The sequence below is a fragment of the Lontra canadensis genome, unplaced genomic scaffold, assembly GCF_010015895.1.
Source record: "Lontra canadensis isolate GAN:19392208 unplaced genomic scaffold, GSC_riverotter_1.0 scaffold45, whole genome shotgun sequence".
NCBI lineage: Eukaryota > Metazoa > Chordata > Mammalia > Carnivora > Mustelidae > Lontra > Lontra canadensis.
This window is the reverse complement of record NW_022631039.1, coordinates 8,882,676-8,904,056: the sequence shown is the minus strand read 5'-3', so window position 1 is coordinate 8,904,056 and position 21,381 is coordinate 8,882,676. Positions and strand designations below refer to the sequence as shown.

The 21,381-nt window shown below is 42.0% G+C and overlaps 1 protein-coding gene across 2 annotated transcripts in view; it reads left to right on the top strand.

The window, feature by feature from the left end:
* Positions 1–806: 806 nt before the first annotated feature.
* LOC116876447 (cytochrome P450 3A12-like) overlaps positions 807–21,381 on the top strand; it is a 46,189-nt gene continuing 25,614 nt past the window's right edge. For both annotated transcript variants that reach the window (XM_032872625.1, XM_032872624.1), the window contains exons 1-7: positions 807–979; positions 4,738–4,831; positions 7,274–7,326; positions 10,882–10,981; positions 18,233–18,346; positions 19,387–19,475; positions 21,010–21,158. In XM_032872625.1, coding sequence (XP_032728516.1) covers positions 903–979; positions 4,738–4,831; positions 7,274–7,326; positions 10,882–10,981; positions 18,233–18,346; positions 19,387–19,475; positions 21,010–21,158 — 676 coding nt within the window. In that variant the 5' untranslated portion in view covers positions 807–902. The remainder of the gene's footprint in view (positions 980–4,737; positions 4,832–7,273; positions 7,327–10,881; positions 10,982–18,232; positions 18,347–19,386; positions 19,476–21,009; positions 21,159–21,381) is intronic.

Sequence of the window (21,381 nt, the reverse complement as noted above, 5' to 3'; positions counted from 1 at the left end):
TGCTTCCTCCTCTCTCTCTGCCTTCCTCTCTGCCTACTTATAATCTCTGTCTGTCAAATAAATAAATAGTGTTAAAAAAAAAAAAAAGAACACACAAGAAGCCCAACAATTTCACTTCAAAAACTCAAATCCAGTAACCTTTCTGGGTGCCCACTGAGTATACAGAGCATTGCTAGGGACTAGGGACATAATGTGGACAGTACTCAGACTCACCCTTGAGAAGCTCTCTATCTAAGGCCAATAGGTGTGGAGACCAATAATGGGGCTAGAGGGTGGAGAGAACTGAATAACAGAACTGGGGCTGGGGCAGGGCAGGGCAGGGGTGGGGGGAGGAGGGGCAGAAATTTCCCAGGGGAGGAAGTGGTTGGTTTATGTGTTAAAGGAGGCATGTGAGGAAAGACCCTAACACAGGGGATCCTCTCAGAGCTGGGTTTGAAGGATAAGTAGTTCCTTGGAAGGGCCACGGTGGCATTTCCAGGCAGAGGAGCCTTCATGGGTAAAGACATGCAGAACAGCTTGTTTGAATGATTTCGTGTATTTAAAGGTCGAGGCAGCCATGTGACAAGGGCAAGTTAGAGATTTAAGGACAGTGACTACCTGAGTTTCTGTAACCTTTGAAATTACCAATAACACTGACTGAGTTGTTTACTGATTTTGGACAGAATATGAACTCAAAGGTCAATCTGGGAGTGTCCACAATGCTTTGCCAACACTCATGGCTGCGGCGGGGGGACTAAGGGGGCAGTGTGCTAGTGACTGCAGTCCAGCCCCACCCCCTTTTCAGTATATATACTCCAACCTCACTGAATCACCGCTGGTGGGAAAGGAAGCTCCGCACCCACAGGCCGGCAAGGACTAGCACACACTGCTGAACGGAAGCAGAGAGAATTCACAGAGGAAAAATGGCCATGGACCTGATCCCAAGGTTTTCCATGGAAACCTGGCTTCTCCTGGCTACCAGCCTGGTCCTCCTCTATCTGTGAGTAACTGTCCAGGCTCATCGCCTCCAGAACCTTTGAGTTGGGTTGCTAATCAGCATCCACCCCCTTTTCCTTGTCTGTTTGGAGGATCAAGAGTTAACAAAGGGGAAGTTGCATAAGTGTTGGGTGCTTCAGAAATGCTAGGAACACACAGGGGTTATTATTGACCTCCCCCAAACCGGCTGAAGGAGTAGCTCCGTCCTCCAATCGCTTTTCTGTAGCTAGCAGGATTGAGTGACATTATTTGCTCCTAGGGATGATCTCATTGGCCACCAGTGCGGACCTAGACCAATCCAGCAGAATTCAGCAGACGCAGACTAAAATCGACAGGCCCCAGTGCTCTGAGGTCCTCACCAGCTTCCCAAGCTGTGGAGATTCTGGAGGCAGACCAGTGACTTGGGTCTTTGTCTCACTATCTTCACCTTCTGATCTGTGTCTGCTGCAGGAGACATGTAGAAAGACTGGGCCTGTGTCACTCGGGTGGTCCTGATTCCCTCCCTCCATCACCAGGCCCCATGTACTCAAGGCACCTGTGCACCCAGACTTCCAAGGGGACTGGAGATGCCTCACCTCCCTCTTCTGTCTGGGTTCTTCCCTCTTTTCTGGGTCACTCTCCTAGCCATCCCCCTACCCTATAATATGCAGAACTCCTTACCCCTAAGTGAGCATCTTTAGAGCTGAGGAGACTTGGCAGAAATCTTCAAATTGTATTCATTTCACCTTTTCCTTCCAGTCTCTGGGAAGGTTAGCACCCGTGTAGAAATTTCTTCCCCCTATCCCCCAATATGAAGTCTGCTAGCAGCCTGCAAAGGCAGGCCCTGAAAGCCAGTGTGGATTTTAGGTATTATTTTTCCCTTTATGTTATATTACAGGAGGAGGAATTAAAACATCTAGCAGAGGAATTCCTTTCAGTGGTGGGATTCCTGGCATCATGGAGCAGGGTGGGAAAGGACATAGTTTCACAGTATGGGTAAGGACAGACCCCCCATCACATTTGACCTCTGTCTCAATTGCACTTTCTTAAGAGTAGGAAGTCATGAGGAAATGAACATAGAGTATGGAAGCCTCATTTTCATTTTTTTTCCCATATCTGGCATTGCCCCAATCTAACGTTGTTTATTTGGATTTAACAATACCCATTTTAAGATTTAACACCCACCACAACTTTCTCTCCCCTTTATCTTCTCCTATTATATTAATTAAGAGGCTTTAAAAAAAAACACTGATTTATTCTCTTACAGTTCAGGAGGTCAGAAGTCGGAATGCCAGGTATTGTGGCAACATATTTTTGTGTGTGATGACATTTAAGATTAATTGATGTGGTTTAATTTCATTGTATTTAATAATAGATTTTTTGCTGAGATAAGACTATTTCCAGCATGTTCTTCCAAAGGATAAAAGAGGGCTGGTGGTTCAGCCTTTCTGACAATAAAAGTACCTTCTAGAATAATGTTGAGAATATGAATTTAGTGGACCCATACATACTTCTATGATATAAGCTGTGTATATTTTTAAATACATGTGCCCAGCAAGTTATTTTAATCTCTCTGCACAGGTGAGTAATGAGACTGTGAGCCAGTACTGATGTGAGAAGCATCCAGGTGGTACTCAGTATGGAGTGGGAGAATATTCTCCCTCAGAGCAGACCTCTGAGAGATACTCCTTGATCCTGGTCCTACAGAAGGTCATCACGGGACCACAGGGTTAGCATCTCAACTCTTTGAAGCCAGGGGACAGGACCACCATGTAAGCTACACTGTGTTGTCTGTATGGCAGTGGGGCGGTCACGGGATCCCGTCACCACCAGGCAATCAAAGCTGCGTGCAGACTTAGAATTCTGACACTGGTGTAGCCAGGAGTCAGTAGCTGTAGACAGCGCCCTCTGCAGGCAATGCTATGTAATGGCAATAAAAAGGAGGGGCTTCATTGTTAGCCCCTTCATTTGTGCCAGCAGCAGCATGACTCTACCAAGAAGAAGAAAACTGGAAAGAATCAGAAAAATTCACCCAGCCCACCCTCTGCCTTCTTATGGAGCCATGTGAGTTTAGACTCTAAACCAGATCTTTCCTTGGGACCAGTGTTGCTGACACATTCGCTCATTTGCTTGGCCTCACTTGGGAGTTCATGGAGCACATTGAATGTTCAGAAGCAGAAATCCATGTGTTGGGTCTTGATGGCAAGAAGGAATGGAAGTAGGACTAACCAATGTCACCCTCCTCCTGGCATTTGGGGCTCATGCATCTGTGAACTGCTCTGGAGGAAGTACTAAACATCCAGCTGAGCCAAACTGTGGTCCCTCTCTGCTGGTCCTTCAAGCACATGTCCTTTTAGGCAATTTTGTGGGTGTATTTGGTTACACAATATAAGGTTTGCTGTATTTCTACAGAATATTTGGAACTGTACTATCTTAAAGGCTACACTCCAGAGATGAAGAGACAAGGTCTTCATTCCATTCTATGGAACATTTTATCATTACTCATTTTATGTTTTGTAACACATCATCTGCCATCAATTGGAGGTATCTGAACTTTGGAAGGTCCCCTATCTGTTAGCTAAAAGCACCTACAGGGCTTGTTGAACCATTTCTACCTAGCATTCTTTCCTACCATACTTTCCTAATTTGCCACTATGGGATTAGCCATTTAGGCCTGGCAAGTTCATGGTTGAAATTGTTTTTGGCAGCCTTTTCCCTCAGCCTCTCCTCTTCCTCCACTCTGCCATCTCTCACCAACACCTAAGAAGGCTTGCAAAGATCCAGAACACCAAGTTATGAAATTCCTCATCAGTCTAATGAAAGATGAATTATAAGCCATTGTGTCATAAGGGGCACCATCCGTAATGGGTTTCTGAGATAGGTGATGCACAGAGTCAATAAACTGACAGCTTTGTGAGTGGCCATCTTGAAAGAAGCTAGTGTGTCTGGCAGTGTGCTGAACACATGAGTATTATAGGTTGGAAGACCAGACGTCCCACAGGGAAGAATGGTCCAAAAATGGATTATTTAGTCACTGATTCCTTAATACTGTATCATTAAGGGGACATATGGGTCAGTCCCCCTTCTCTGCAGCTCAAGAGAACCAGAGTGTCTGAAAACAGATGGACAGAGCTGAAAGCATCTCACTTTTTTATGAGCCAGTGGAGCCTTGGACACGGTTTTCATTGTATAAAATGAGAATACTGCGGCTGCTCAGAGTCTCTCTATGATGATAGATTTAAGAAGGACCAGATCCCAAAGAGCGACAGGGCCTACAAGGAAGGAAAACCTCTGAGGAAACTATAAGAACATTTTCATGGTAGGCTTTCAGTAACCCTTGGCTCTTGAGTGGATACAATTAAGCAAAATCTCATCATTGGAGGAGAGAAACACTTTTTCCCCTTTCCACCTAGAATGAGAATCTCCAAAATCATGGAAGAGTCATTTACTAAATAGGCGTGAGTGAATTTTCTGAAAGAAATTGGTATGAAACTTTCAGGAGCTCTCAAGGGTGGACACATTGCTCAAGCATTCATTCTAGGATTGAGACCATGTGGTATTTTGCTGCTCTTAGCTAATCATCCTTACTTTTTGTGGGTCTCACTGTGCAGGTGGGAAAAGAGATGATGAGTGAATTAATTATTGCCATTGGAATTGCTGATATTATTTGTTGCCTACATGTTACCTCCCTCCCTCACCTGTTCCACTTCTGCATCATTGACTGGCCAGACCCAGCACCTATTATATCATTCCTGTGACCTGGCCTTCTCTTTCACTTTATAGATATGGGACCTCCACACATGGACTTTTTAAGAAGCTGGGAATTCCTGGGCCAAAACCTCTGCCTTTTGTGGGAAATATTCTGGACTACTGTGAGGTGCGTGTTGTTTGAGCTCCCTCTTTGCATCTTGTATTTGCGAATCTTAGCTTAATTCCACAGTGAATACTCTCCTCCTTGGGAGGAAGTGCTTAGGTTTCAGACTTTGGAGAAATGGTGTCTTAGGCCCTACCCAGCACATGACCAGGTCTACCCCAGGGTTCTGTTATCTGCTGCTTGGAGCCTCAGGGCTTCCTTCAGTAGGCTGCCTAGCTCTCTGACCCATTCAGCACAGGACTTGATGTTCTGTCTTGTGAGCATCATGAAGAGGCTGTTTCTGGCAGGTACAGATTCCCAGGAAGGCATTATTATATTTGGAATTAGGAGAAGAGCATCAAGGGGGTCCACACTACTGGTCCATTAAGCTGTGTACCCTAGAGTCAGACTTTTAAGTTTATAGCATGATCTCTGGATAGCCTTTTCATTTTCCTGGCTAGCTCTGGAATGTCAGGTTATTGGGAAGCTCAGGATTCATTTTTGGGGAATCTGCACATACTTGAATTCGCTCAAGAACTGCCAATCCCTGCAGTTATTTCCATGGCTCTAATTCTCCCTTTGTCACCCATGACATCTTTTGGGATTTGTGAGCTTGAACCAGAGCTGTCTGCTTTATTTCTCTATCTTCAAAGGAGGCACCTTCTGGGTGAGTTGAGCTGGGAGAGAGTATAACTGAGAGTAAATGGTGCTTGTCCATTGACTGCAGATTGTAACTTTTGAACAAGTTTGCATGTGGACTGTTCTGCACACAATGGTAGAACCACTCATATAAAATCATTAGAAAGGAGACACTTTGCGAAAATTATTAAGAAATTAAGGTAACTCAATGGAATGTGCTATCTGACACACACACTGAATGCTAGTGGAGCCATTGTGGCTAATCTAGGTCTGAATGCCTCACGTGAGGGTGGGCCTCTGGACAGAAGTTTAGGAGCTCATGTCCAAGGCCAACAGGTAGTCTCACGTGCAGTCTGCTGTCTGCTATAGAGTTCCTGTCCCACAGACCTGAGGCTTGTTTCTCAAATCCCACTCCTCCCCTCTGAGGCTCACAATGTCCAAAACTGCCTAAGAACTCCTGGACTTTTCCCTTCCAAAACAGTAATTTCCTTTCCACTTTTCCCAGATCAACTACTTAGTAGATACACCTAAGACCCACATATCTGAGACCTTACTTTGTGTAGTTAAAACATTGAATATCACAACAAAACTTAGCAAGAGGGAGTGTTGTTTTTCTTTTCAGTGACAAAAGTGAAAACACAGAGCAAGTGTTTTATTTTTTAATTAATTTTTAAAATTTCTATTATTTTATTATTATGTTCAGTTAGTCATCATATAGTTGACATCATTAGTTTTTGATGTAGTGTTCAACAATTCCTTAGTTGCATATAACACCCAGTGCTCATCATGACACGTGCCCTCCTCAATACCCATCACCTGGTTACCATCCTCCCACCCACCTCCCTTCTGTAACCTTCAGTTTGTTTCCCCCAGTCCAGAGTCTCTCATGGTTTGTCTCCTTCTCTGATTTCTTCACATTCAATTTTCCCTCCCTTCCCCTGTGGTCGTCCACCCTATTCCTTAAGTTCCGCATATGAGTGAAACCATATGATAATCGTCTTTCTCTCCTTGACTTATTTCACTTAGCATAATCCCCTCCAGTTCCAAGCATGCCAGTGCAGATGGTAGGTATTCATCCTTTCTGATGGCTGAGTAATATTCCATTGTATATATGAACCACATCTTCTTCATCCATTAATCTGTTGATAGACATCTTGGCTCCTTCCACAGTTTCACTACTGTGGACACAAGCAAGTGTTTTAACTTAATCTGTCCTTCATGAAGTAGTGGGACCATCCCCTCTTCCCCGTGTTGAGGTAGATGACTGGAAGATGAGTCCACCTTTCATTCATTCATTCATCACTCACTTTCTCACTCAGCAAATATGTCTCAGACTTCTGTAAATCTGCTAGACTGAAAGAGTTCTCTGGTGTCTTAATTTTCTAAATCCCTTGAAATTCTAGTAGGGCTCCTGAGATCAGTGAACAGAGTGGTAACTGGGGGTTCAGAGGATGCAGGCCACTTTCCCTCAGCTCGTTTTCCCACATGGCCCTGGAGGTGATAATTCAGAGGGTTCTGAGTTTTAGAGAAAACTCATGCACAAGCCAAAAATGTCAGAAAGATAGGGGTTACACAGTCCTCACAGGCAGGGTAAGATGTTCAGTATTTACAATACTTAAGATTTAAGCGGGACTTGAAATTCTCTGTTTCAATATCTCCTCTACTTTCTCTCCTTTCTGGTAAGATGCCTGTGAGCAAGAACTTCTCTCTAACTGCCAGTGAGATGTAGTAAGCCTTACATTTCATGAGAGCTGAGTTATTTTTGTCCCAATTAGAGGTAGGGCTCAGTACATTTAGATTAGTGGTATGTTTTGTTTCTTCTTGCAGGGCTTTTGGAATGTTGACAAGAAATGTTTTAAGAAATATGGAAGATTCTGGGGGTAAGTATTCTGGAAACTTCCATCAGATAGGCTTGTTATGATGAGGCTCCCAGCCACATAGACAGTCTCAGTTGAAAGCCTCTTGGGATGAAGCCTGCTGTAGTAAAGCTTCTGGAGTCTTTCCTTCCTGGGATCCCATGTATCACCAGAGTACAGATCTAAATGTGATCGGACCTGGGGAGCAGCAGGACATCACTGATCTCTGGACATTGCTGCCCAGGGACTCCTAACATCACTCTCTACTCTGTCTTGTGATTACCCTCTTCCCCATTTTCCCTCCTTATGTTCCCCTTAATCACAAAAATGCATTATTTCAAACCTTTCTAATATGTGCCCATCAGTGCCTCTCAGTACCTCTTTCCCACATGATTCACTTTTCATTAAGAGCCAAAGGTCCCATACCTAAATTTTGTATTAAATATGTCCTTTTGAAAGGTGGCTGTGGGGGTGTCGGTGGACAGAATGGGAAGCCATTTCTTTTTTTATTTTCTTTTTTAAGATTTTATTTATTTATTTGACAGAGAGAGAGATCACAGGTAGGCAAAGCAGCGGATATAGAGATAGCAGAGACAGAGGGAGAAGTAGGCTCCCTACCCAATGTGGGGCTCGATCCCAGGACCCTGAGATCATGACCTGAGCCGAAGGCAGAGGCTTAACCCACTGAGCCACCCAGGCGCCCCAATGGGAAGCCATTTCTACTCAGTTTTTTCTTTTTCTGCAACTGTGGAGTTTGTTTGTTTTGGTTTTTTTTTTTTTTAATGGGGCCAAGTCTTTTCTTTCAGTGCAGATATATATATGTTTCTCTTGATTTTACAGACTTGAAGAGATGTAGAATATTTCTAAACCGGTGTTCTTGGTGCACTGATGGACTTGTGATTAAATAGAGTGTTTGCTGCTTGCAGCAGCTGCTCCCTTCAGAGCGACTGGAAGTTTGGTGAAGTAGAGGGAGAGGTACACCGTGGTGCTGGGATGCTCACAGCCAGCATTGTACCTTCTCGCACCTCTTTATCTTCTCTCATCAAGTCCTCAGACACGATGGGTCCTGCTGAGTTGGTGTGTCCCATAAGCCATGGTAGACTAGAAAGAATACAGATCACTGGGTCACTGCTAGTTGCATTCCCCTGCCACTTCCTATAGTCGATACTGGTCAGTTCTGGATGGTGTCAGTCTTACATCATTGGCCCCAGTTCTGTCCTTAGTACGTGGTTCTTGTGCTTAGCGATAGAAAAGAACCACATGGGAGACCTGGCTAAAAATGGATATTCTTGGGGTGCCTGGGTGGCTCAGTGGGTTAAAGCCTCTGCCTTCAGCTCAGATCATGATCCCAGGGTCCTGGGATCAAGCCCCGCATCGGGCTCTCTTCTGAGCAGGGAGCCTGCTTCCCCCCCCCCCCCGCTCTGCCTGACTCTCTGCCTACTTGTGATGTCTGTCAAATAAATAAATAAAATCTTAAAACCCTTTTTAATAAATAAATAAATAAATAAATAAAATAAAAATAAAAATGGATATTCTTGGTTTCCATCCCTCAGCAACACCAAATCTAGAGGATGTGGGGTGGGACCCAAAAAGCTGAATGTAACTGGCAGTGGAAGCAATATTAGGGCTTGGTGAGACCATGAAGGTAAAGGGTTACACCAAACCACTGTCCCTTGTCCATCCAGGTGTTTTTGAACAAACAGGATGGGACGAGGGGAATCATTCAAGAAATATGACCAGGCTGATGGGAGGGTGAACTTAAGTGCCACTTCAGTAATTTCTATCACTGTTTCAATAGTAAATATAGTCGACTCCCACTTCAGCCTTCTGCATTTTACTTTTTAGACGTGGGTAACACTTAGTACAGTGGTTCTCAGCCATTTTTAGATGTGATCACAAAACCATTTGAAATTCCTCTGTGACATCCAAGAAAGAGTAGGGGACTTGTGGAAAATCTTCCATTTTGTTCTGGCAAATGATTTATAACGGAAAATAAAATGCCAGAGGGCGGTATAATTAAGATTAAAATAAACCTCAAGGGGCCAGTTGCCCCTTGCCTTTTACAGGCATACTGACAGTTAGGAGGTCAGGCTGGATAGGGATGGATCACATACAAAGAGTCAGCTTGGTGTGTGAGACATGTGTCAAAGGAGGCATGCCCTGCTGCTCCAGGATGTCACCTACATGGAGCCCAAGGAACTCACACTTGGGACCCACATACAAGAATAAACACAAGTAATAAAAAGAAAATACTTTGAAAATGAATTATACATGTTTCTCTTTATTTCTTCATTTTCTTTGTCCTTTCTTTTCAAATTTTTCTGACTTTGATCTTACCAAGGACATCTCTTTAGTGGTTAAAAAAAATATTTTCTTGGGGCACCTGGGGGGCTCAGTGGGTTAAAGCCTCTGCCTTCGGCTCAGGTCATGATCTCAGGGTCCTGGGATCGAGTCCCGAATCGGGCTCTTTGCTCGGCGGGGAGCCTGCTTCCCTCTCTCCGCCTACTTGTGATCTCTCTCTCTGCCTGCCTCTCTGCCTGCTTGTGATCTCTGTCTGTCAAATAAATAAATAAAATCTTTAAAAAACAGAAAATATTTTCTTTAATATGTTATAAACTGGGGCACCTGGGTGGGTCAGTCATTAGGCATCTGCTTTGGCTCAGATCATGATCCCAGGGTCCTAGGTTCAAGCCCCGCATTGGGCTTCCTGCTCCATGTGAAGCCCATTTCCCCCTCTCCCCCTCCTCCTGCTTGTGTTCCCTCTCTTGCTGTGTCTAATATATTAATTAAATCTTTAAAAAGAAAAGTTATAAACTAGGAAGGAAATTTTAGAAAATAGGGCAAAGAAATCATTCATAATCCTACCATCACTTTTTGAACATTCCAAGATGTCATTTGCAGATATATCTTTACATGTGTGTGATCAGTGTATCTACAGTTTTCATCTAATATTCTAACATATGTCTTCCATGTGTTTGATATTTCTTTAAAATTATAATTTTTCTTTTCTCGTGGGTAGACTCCCTTGTTATTTTTTTCTTCCTAGATAATTCACTCGCCTTCAGTTACTTACTAACCCAACTTTCTTTTTGATAATATAGATAAATTATTTGAAATGTTTGAAATACTTCTAAGATATTTGAAATATTCTAAACATGCAAAAAATTATGGAGAATGGCCCAGGAAATACCCATGTACACATCACCTAGAGTTAACAAATATTTTAATGTTATTTCTTTTTATTTAAAAGATTTTATTTATTTATTTGAGATAGAATGAGAGCAAGTGAGAGAGAGAGGGAGCACAAGGCGGGGGGCAGCAGAGGAAGAGGGAGAAGCAGACTTCCTGCTGAGCAGGGAGCCTGATGTGGGGCTCCATCCCAGAACCCTGGGATCATGACCTGAGCCAAAGGCAGACGCTTAACCAACTGAGCCACCCAGGCACCCCTCTAATGTTATTTCTAATCAGATGTCAGAGTTTGGATTATGTAATGTCAAGATAAGGCCTGGACTTCCAGGCATGGCTACAACTGCAGAAACCGCTATGTTAAGCGTAATCAGCTCTGTTTTCCCGACACAGGTTTTATGATGGACGACAGCCTGTGTTGGCTATCACAGATCTGGACATGATCAAAACAATACTAGTGAAAGAATGTTATTCTGTCTTCACAAACCGACGGGTAGGCATCAGTTCAGTTTTAATTTACAGATTGATTGATTACTTTATAAAGCTCTTATTTGGAAATAATTATAGATTCATAGGAAGTTGTCTCAAGAGATCCCATGTCCCGTGGCCTTCAGATTATTTCCCCTTAGGTAATAAAACTATAATTTGTATGGAAATGGAAATTGACATTAGTTCTAGCCACAGAGTTAGATTAAGATTTCAAGTTTTATGTGCACTCATTTGTGTGTGTGTGTGTGTGTGTGTGTGTGTGTGTGCGCGCGCGCGCGCGCATGCGCACATCTCTGAATATTTATCTTACATGTAGATTTGTGTATCCACCACCCCTGTCACGTTGGAGAGGTTTTCCATCACCAAAAATATCCCTCTTACTATTCTTTTATAGGCATGGTGTGTAACTTGTCTCTTCATTGTCCCAGATTCTTCAGCAAAGCAAACTTTTTTTTTTTTTTAAATTAGGCCAGTGTATCCTTTTTTCCTTTTATGGCTTGTGAGTTTGGCATCAAGTTTGAAAACTCTTTACCTAGCCCTAGGTCCCAAGACTTTCTCCAAATATTTAGTTTTATGTTTTATATTTAATATATTGTCTTATGTATTCTATGTTTTACATTTATAATGTAAATCTTATATAGTGTTATGTTTTACATGGAAGTCTGTGATACATTTTGTGTTATAATTTTTTAAGTTGTATTTGTATTTAAATATTCAATTAAGTATTCAGTTAATTAACAGATTGTTATTAATGGAGTGCTTTATTAGTTTGAGAGGTAGAGTTTAGTGATTCATCAGTGGCATGTAACATGCAGTGCTCATTACATCAGGTGCCCCCCTTAATGCTCATCACCCACTTACCCCATCCCCTCCCCCACCTCACCTCCAACAATCCTCAGTTTGTTTCCTATAGTTAAGAGTCCTGTTATTTGTGAGGTGTGAAGTTTAGGTCAAAGATCTTTGTTTTTGGCCAATGGACGTCTAATTGCTCTATCACCATTTGTGAGAAGACTATACTTCCTCCACTAAATTGCTTTTGTACCAGGATCAAAATTGAGTTGGGCCTATGGGCGTGTATCTGTTTCTCATTCTGTGTTTCTGTTCATTGATCTCTGTATCTCTCCCTCCGCCAATACCAGGCTCTCTTGATTACTGCAGCCCTATAGTAAGTCTCAGCATTGTGAACAGTGATCCTCCCATTTTTTTGTTTGTTTGTTTGAATCGTGTTAACTATTTTAGCTCCTTTGCCTTTCCATACAAATTTAGAATCAGCTTATCTTTGTTTATGAACAATTTGCTGAGATTTTGATAAGAATTGATTTAAACCCACAGATCAGTTTGGGGGAAATCTATGTCTTTACTAAGTCCTATCTTTCAAGGCATGAACACCGTATGCTCATTCATTTATTTAGGTTTTCTTTGATTCTTTTCACCAACATTTAGTTCTTCACGTAGAGACTTCACAAGTATTTTGTTAAATGAGCACCTAAAGTATTTCCACGTCTTTGGGTGATTATAATTGTTACTGTTTTTTTAATGTGTTTTGACATATTTGTTAGGGTCCGTAATCAAAGGAACAAGACTGATACAAAGCGAAGGTCAAGCAAAGCTTTATTTCGTGCCAAGCATCGAGAATCAAATCGACTGGTCGGGGCATCTCTTACAAAGAGGCGACCTCTCCCAGCCTCACAGACTAACTTTTATAGAGGTGGTTGAGCCTGGCTACACACAGGTGGCCAATGAGATTACAATACACAGAGAAAACTGCACAGTCATGCTAGGTCATACATGGGCGGCCAATTGAATTACAATTTACCCTAGTAGATATTTGAACTAGCCTATCACCTTGGTCAGAATTGGAAAAGGCGGAGCCCACTCTCCTTGGTAGCTAAGGAGACAATATGCCCCACTGATTGGATGTCTCCACCTGGCCTAACCCACTCTTGTATCTGGGCTTTGCAAGTAAGTTCCTCTGGGAGGGGCAGGTTCAATCTAAGTTTATTGCATAGGGTCATTCTAAGTTTACTGCATAGGGCCAATCTAAGTTTATTGCATAAACAACAAAATGGCTCCCTCTGGCTAAGTAGGCCCTTACAATATTCATTTTTGTTATATAGAAATGTGGTTGATTTTTTTCTTTTTTTTAAATTAACATATAATGCATTATTTGTTTCAGGGGTAGAGGTCTGTGAATCATCAGTCTTACACAATTCACAGCTTTCACCGTAGCACATACCCTCCCCAGTGCCCATCCCCCAGACACCCCATCCCTCCCACTCCCCCTCCCCTCCAGCAACTGTCGGTTTGTTTCCTGAGATTAAGAGTCTCTTATGGTTTGTTTCCCTCTCTGGTTTCATCTAGTTTCCTTTTTCTCTCCCGTTTCCTATGATCCTGTGTCTTATTTCTCAAATTCCTCATATCAGTGAGATAATATGATACTTGTCTTTCCCTGATTGACTTATTTCACTTAGCATAATACCCTCTAGTTCCATCCACGTCATTGCAAATGGCAAGATAATCAGGGTTTTTTGATGGCTGCATAATATTCTGTTGTATATATATAGAGAGAGAGATGTGGTTGATTTTTGTGTGTTGATCTTATTTTCTACAACCAGCTTAGCTTATTTATTAGATACAGAGGTGTTCTTTTTTATATTCCTTAAGATTTTCTGCATTGACAATTATGTCACCTAAAATAGGATCACTACGATTTTTATCTTTCCAATCTGTATACCTTTTTTCCTTTGTTTCCTCTCTTGCACTAGCTAGAATTTCCAGTGAGATTTTAATAAGAGCGGTGAGAGTGGACATTTTGTCTTGTTCCTCCTGATCTTAAGGGGAAGCATTCAGTCTTTCACCAATTAAAATTTTTTTGTTTATTTACTACAACTAAAAGTATGTATTTTTAAGGTGCGCAGTGGGCTGTTGTAATGTATGTATTTACATTTTGAAATGATGAACACAAATTAATTAACATAACCGTTACCACCCAGAGTTACCTTTATGTGAGATGTAATATATAAGATCTATGTACTACTTTTTTTTTTAGCAAATTCAAGTATAAACTTCAGTGTTTACTATGATCACCATGCAGTACATTTAGTCTTCAGATATTTTTCTTCTTATAACCAAAAGTTTGTACCATTTGATTAACAACTGCCCTTCACCCCCCTCTCTAGGTTCTCATAACTATCATTCTACCTTCTGTTACTGAGCTTGGTTTTATTTTTAGATTTCACTTATAAGTGAGATCATATAGTATCTATCTGTCCTTCTGTGTCTGATTCAGTTGTACTTATTAGCAATGTTGTCCTCCAGGTTTATCCATGTTTTTTGGAGAGCACAGGATTTCTTTCTTTTTAAGACAATGATATTCCATTTTCTTCTCTTTTTTTAATTTAATTTTATTTTTTCAGTGTTCCAAGATTCATTGTTTATGCACCACACCCAGTGCTCCATACAAATTCCATGTTCTTTATGCATTCATCTGTCTGCTTACATTAAAGTATATATTAATGGGTAAGGATTTACTATTGCATTTCATTAGTCCAAGTTTTTCATAGATCACTTGTTCCTTCTTCCTGTCTTCCTTTGTGATTTCATGGGTGTTTTTTATGGGGGAATGCTTTCATTCCTTTATTTTTGCCTTTTCCATATCTACTCTAGGTTTTTGCTTTGCAGTTACCAAAAGGCTTACATGAAACTTTTTATAGTCTTATAGATATAGCACCCTGTTTTAAGCTCATAAGAACTTAACTTTGGGGATGCCTGGGTGGCTCAGAGGGTTGGGCTGCTGCCTTCAGCTCAGGTCATGATCCCAGGGTCCTGGGATCAAGTCCCATGTTGGGCTCCTTGCTTGGCGGGGAGCCTGCTTCTCTCTCTGCCTCTGCCTGCCACTCTGCCTGCTTGTGCGCACTCTCTCTCTCTCTCTCTCTGAAAAATAAATAAATAAAATCTTTAAAAAAAAAAAAAGAACTTCGTTCTCATTCAAAACCTCAGTGCTTTTACTCCCCCTCTATTTTATGTATTTGAATTCACAATTTACATATATTTATACCGTGTATCCATAAACAAATTCTTATAAGTATTTTTAATTGTTTTTTCTTTTACACTTGAGTTATAAGTGATTTGTATATCACCATTACAATATTACTGTATTCTGAATTTGAGTATATATTTACATTTACCAGTGAGTTTTGTACTTTCATATGATTTCATGTTACTAGTAAGTGTCCTCTCTTTTCACCTTAAAGAACTCCCTTTCGTGTTTCTTGTAAGGCAGCTTTAGTGGTGATGAAATTTTCCACTTGTGTTTGTCTGGAAATGACTTTCTCTCTCCCTCATTACCTGCTTTTCTGGGTAAATTATTTGTGGTTGCTAATGTTTGCTTTTGGGGTTTTTTTGTTTGTTTGTTTCTTTTACGACTTTGAATATTTTATTTCACTGTCTTTTGGCTTTCAAGATTTCTGCTGCTAGAGCCACTGAATAGCCTTGTAAGTGTTCCCTTGTCTGTGATGAGCTCCTTTTTTCTTGCTGCTTTCCAGGTTCTCTGTCTTTGATTTTTGACAGTTTTTTAATAACATGTCTTGGTGAAGTCTTTTTGGGATTCAATCTGATTGGGGACCTTTTTTTTAATTATTATGTTATGTTAGTCACCATACAGTACATCATTGGTTGTTGATGTAATGTTCCATGATTTATTGTTTGCATATAAAACCCAGTGTTCCATGCAATATGTGCCCTCCTTAATACCCATCACTGGGCGAACCCATTCCCCCATCCCCTCTCCCATAAAACCCTCACTTTGTTTCCTGGAGTCCATAGTCTCTCGTGGTTCGTCTCCCCCTCTGATTTCCCCCCCTTCATTTTCCCCTTCCTTTTCCTAATGTCCTCCATGCTGTTCCTTATGTTCCACATGTAAGTGAATTATGCTGAGTGGAATAAGTCAAGCAGAGGACAATTATCATATGGTTTCACTTATATGTGGAACATAAAGAATAGCGTGGAGGACGTTTGTTGACTGGGGACCTTTAACCTTCATATTCCAGATTTCCATATATTTCCCTAGGTTTGGGAAGTTTTCAGCCATTGTTCCTTTAAGTAAGCATTCTGCCCACTAAATTTTGTCCTAGTGCGACTCCCGTAATGTATTGTTTCACTTGGTGATGTCCTGTAAATCCTGCAGGCTTTCTTCCCCAGTTATTTTCATGTTTTTCCCTGGCTCTGACTGCGTAACTTCAAACGCAGAGAAGTGTGATTGGCTTAGGCAGTTGGGGTCCACAACATCAGCAACTGCTTGGTCCATAGGAGCAAGAGCTGTGGGGGCTCATTGTGGCCGTGTTGCTATTTGCCTGTTCAGTAGCACCTCCAGATACAGCGTCAGTGGACTGGGGCAGGCAGAATGGTGGCCAAGGTTGGTGCTGCACACACATTCACCTGTGGGCACTGAATGGAGGCACATGCCCCAAACGAGGGCTAGGCCCAGCAGCAGGGGCCAAGGACAAATGCAGGCACATAGGTAGCACTGAGTGCTGTCTGTCTGCACTCTTGTGACTTCAGGGGCTAGCCACTGTTGCATGCATGGCACTGGGGCTTGTGACCGGAGTTCAGGCTGGCAAAGTACAGGGTTTTGCTGTGGACTCCTGTGGCAGTGCGGTCCAATGACAGGAGTCAGGCTGGCAAAGTACAGGGTTTTGCTATGGACTCATGTGGCAGTGCGGTCCAGTGACAGGAGTCAGGCCTGGCCTTAGGCAACTGAGAAGCTGCTAGGATCTGGGCTGGTGTTGTACCTATGTCCAGTCACAGAGGCCAGGGTGGCTTCTGGTGCAATTTTCAGGGCTCAGGGTGCTAATGGTGATGCTGGCTGAGGCAAGTCCAGTAGGGGCAGAGGGAGCAGAGCTGGACTCAGGCAGCTGGAGTCTGTGAATATGAAAAACTGTGAGACCATCAACAGCAAAATCTTAGAGGGTGCATGGTACTGTACCTGCTGTTGGTTCCTTAGCAGCTCAGGCTGCTAGGGTCTTCGGCAGAACAGGACACAGAGAAACATGGTCGCTCATGCCAGGTGGCTAATGCTGGTAGTCCTGTCCCTCTTTGCTCCTAGCTGTGTCTAGATGTGTCAGCCATGCCAGTCTCTGGGTGGGGTGAAACCAAAGTGCATCATTTGTACCATGCCCTGAAGGGGTGGGGCCAATGGCCACTCACCCCTCTGCCCATTTACCAGGAAGGGGAACTATCTCAGGTCAGAGGGTGTCCTCTTGGTGCTGAGCAGTGCCGGCCTGGGTCATGGGGTGATGCAGGCAAAATGAAGCTAATCTCCCCTACTTTTCTTGTATAGTTCTTCTCAAGAGTTTTGCCCCAGGAGTGTTGTTGAAACTCCTACAATAGACTCCTAAGCTCTTAGGCCTATTTTTGTGGATAGCTGTCTGATTGTTGTCCTTTGTGGGGTGACAGAGGCTGGAGTGTCCTGTTCCATCATCTTCGTGATATCACGTCAGTCTTTCCTCACTGAGGTGATGTTAGGTGTAGGGTTTTTGATGCTCTTTATTAAGCAGAGAAAGTTCCTTCTGTTCTTTGTGAATTTTTATCATGAATGCATAGAGTTTGGGAAGATGGGGGAAAGATTGGAGATAGTTAGCTTGGTAGGCCAGTCCCGAGCTGAGAAATAGAATTATCTCTTTTTCCTTCTGTCCCTTTGGAGAAATACAGGGGGAAAAGATCTCCACGTAACTGTACCATTTCTTCACAATAACATATAGATTCCTAATGGTTTTAGTCTTCAGTATTATTTTTTTAAAGAATCAGTATATCAAGACATCTGTTTTTCCAGATGTGCATGCTGTACATATATGTAAAGACTGAACTGCTCTGAGGCAAGATGCATTGCCAGTCTATTTGGCTGCCTTCCATCTTTGCAATTCTACTCTGCATAGCTTAAGAGAATGTACTAGTTGTTAATTGTGTGCATTCCCCTAGAGATATAGTTTCCCTACCAAATTATTCCATCCCATCTTTATATTGGAAAGGAAACTGGGACATAAAAGCTGGAAAGCATATCAGGTGGCTGGATGCCCCCTTCAACCTTGCAGGAAGCTAAGCATTTGGGATAAATATCTATTAAGCATCTAGCATATGGCCTACTATTAAGTAGGCAGTCACTAAATATTTGGTGAGTAATTCACACCTATTAACAGATTTTCTACAAACTTGGAGGTCTCCAAAACTTATGTGGGGTAAAATGTTTTTCTTTGACTAGTTTCTTGGTCCAGTGGGATTTATGAAAAATTCCGTCTCTATGTCTGACGATGAAGAATGGAAAAGAATACGAACATTGCTGTCTCCAACCTTCACCAGTGGAAAGATCAAAGAGGTAAGAAAGATGAGGATTTCAATTAAAAAGTTAAGGAATACATGTGGGGACAGGTAGGAAATAAGAACTTACTTATGTAAATAAGTATGCTATGTTTGGGCTTCCTAAAAATGGTCTTTTCTCTTTCTGTCCTAGAAAACACAGATAAGATTTGTCATTAAATGTCTCTTACTCTGGCTGACTTATTTTGCTTAGCATAATACACTCTAGTTCCATCTGCATTACTGCAAATGGCAAGATTTCATTCTTTTTGAGGGCTGAATAATATTCCATTATGTATATATGCCACATCTTTTTTTTCCCAAGGATCTCACTTATATGTGGAATTTAAGAAAGAAAAAAGATAAACGTATGGGAATAGGAAAAAAGAAAAAAAGGAGAGAGGGAAGCAAGCCATAAGTGATTCTTAAGGAGAGAACAAACTGAGGGTTGATGGAGGGAGGTGGGTGGGCTAGGGGCTAGATGGGTGATAGTTACTAAAGAGGGTGCTTATTGTGATGAGTACTGGGTGTTGTATGAAAGCGATGAGTCATTGAATTCTACTCCAGAAATCAATATTGCACTATATGTTGAGTAACATAATTTAAATTAATTAAACAATTAATTAAAAATAATTAATTATGAGGCACCTGGGTGGCTCAGTGGGTTGAGGCCTCTGCCTTTGGCTCAGGTTGTGATCCCAGGGGCCTGGGATCGAGCCCTGCATTGGGCTCTCTTCTCAGCGGGGGCCTGCTTCTCTCTCTCTCTGCCTGCCTCTCTGCCTACTTGTGATCTCTCTGTCAAATAAATAAATAAAATCTTTTAAAAATAATAATTATTATTATATTATATTTTTATAGATTTTATAGATTTATATATAATTTTTATACATATAATTAATTAAAAATAAAAATAAAACAATTAATTTTAAAAAATTAATTGAGTAAACACAATTTAATTTTTTTAAAAAGTCCCATACTGCTCCATGTTTGTGAAAGCCAGATCATTCTGGGACTTGATTTTCCAATTTAACTTCAGGTGGTGGTATATTTTGTGTATAGATGTTCCCCATCATTGGCCAGTATGGAGATATGTTGGTGAGGAACCTGAGGAAGGAGGCAGAGAAAGGCAAACCTATCAACTTTAAAGAGTAAGTAGGAGTCCAGTTGCTGGGATTCCAACTCTGTCACGACACTTTCCAGCTGCTGCCGTAAAGCCCAGTTCTCACTGTTGACTTACTCCAGGAAACAAGCTGAAGTAGGCGTGTGGTGTTAAACTCCGCTGGGTGAGCCACGAAGAGGTAGCTCACCTGGAAAGGCAGGGCAGCCAGAAGAGAAAGGATTGGCTCCTGCTTTCGGGAGCAAGGATTAAATTATCTACTTAATTGTCACTTTGGTTATTCTGGAAGACCAAAATACGTTCTTGAAGTGAAGAAACAGAATTGTTCTGAAGTTTTGAGAGTAGAATGTGTGCAGTGGTGGGAGGGGAAGATGCATATTGGCAGGCAGTGGGTGGGGCGGAAAGTTACAAGGTGGAATATGGAACAACTTTTAAAAGTTTCATGATTTGGGGCTCCTGGGTGGCTCAGTGGGTTAAGCCTCTGCCTTCCACTCAGGTCATGATCTCAGGGTTCTGGGATCGAGTCCCACATCGGGCTCTTTGCTCGGCAGGGAGCCTGCTTCCTCCTCTCTCTCTCTCTGTTTGCCTCTCTTCCTACTTGTGATCTCTCTCTGTCAAATAAATAAAACCTTTAAAAAAAAAGTTTCATGATTTTTTTGGTGGATATTTGCAAAATGCTAAATGTTAACTTTTGTTACCACTTTTCCTTCCTTCAACCTCAAAAGAGCTAAAGTCTTACACACAGGGTATGGGTTGGCTGACCACAGGGCGTGCGTAGTCATTTATTATCTAAATTTGGGTATTTTTTAATCATGCAGGAATAACTGGTATACACTGGGTTGTCCTGTGAAAATGAGGAGCATATGATCACTTAGTTATGGGCTTCCATGAACCAGTTTTGGAGTGATCTACTATTTTTCTGGGAACATTCAGAGTTCTTCCATTTTCCAGAAATGAGTGAGTCCTCAGAGCAATCCCAGGTCGGTGGAGATGAGAGAGAGTGGGTCTTTCAGGAGCCTTAGCAGGGGTGTAGGGAAGAAGGGATGGTGTTCCTGGCAGTGCAGAACAGGGTGTTGGTGTTCTGTGGTATGCTGAAGAGAAATCAGCTCTGAGCACAGATACTGTAGTGAGAGAAGATCCAGATCAGTTTCACAGTTCGTGGCTCCATGAGGAAGAGTTAATTATCCCACCACTTGTCCTGCTCAGACACAGTGCTTATCCACCTTCTGCTGCCCATACTCAAAACACACTACTGTAATTTATCCGATTTTGGGTCTCTATCCCACCGTGACTGAGCTCCTGGAGCTCAGAGGTGTGTCTAACATGTCGCAGTGTCCCCATCACCCCCAGCACAAGGCCAGCTGCATCACTGGCACCTCACGAGCACTCATGAGTGAGGGTGATGGCATCTAGACTCTTCAGATGATGCAGCAGCTGGTTCTGAATGTGTGGCTTTTGTCTTGTCTGGACGTCGGAATCTATGTGCACTTTTTGCTGCATGTGTTGGATTAAGATAGTAAAGAGGTGGTGATTTTAATTATACATGTTTTTTCTTTCTCTCACAGCATCTTTGGGGCCTACAGCATGGATGTGATTACCAGCACATCGTTCGGCGTGAACATCGATTCTCTCAACAACCCACAGGATCCCTTCGTGGAAAATGCCAAGAAGCTCTTCAGATTTGAGTTCTTTGACCCACTTTTGTTCTTAATATGTATGTACACTACTGTTTTTTCTTTTCTCTTTCTCTTCCCTTCCTTCCTCCCTCCCTTCCTTCACTTTTTTCTTTCTTTCTACAATAGCTTTATTGAGATATAATTCACTTACTATATGTGTTACCCATTTAGAATATAAAATTCAATGGTTTTTATGACCTCAGTATCTATCAATGAATGAATGTAGAAAATGTGTACACACACACACACACACACGTATAT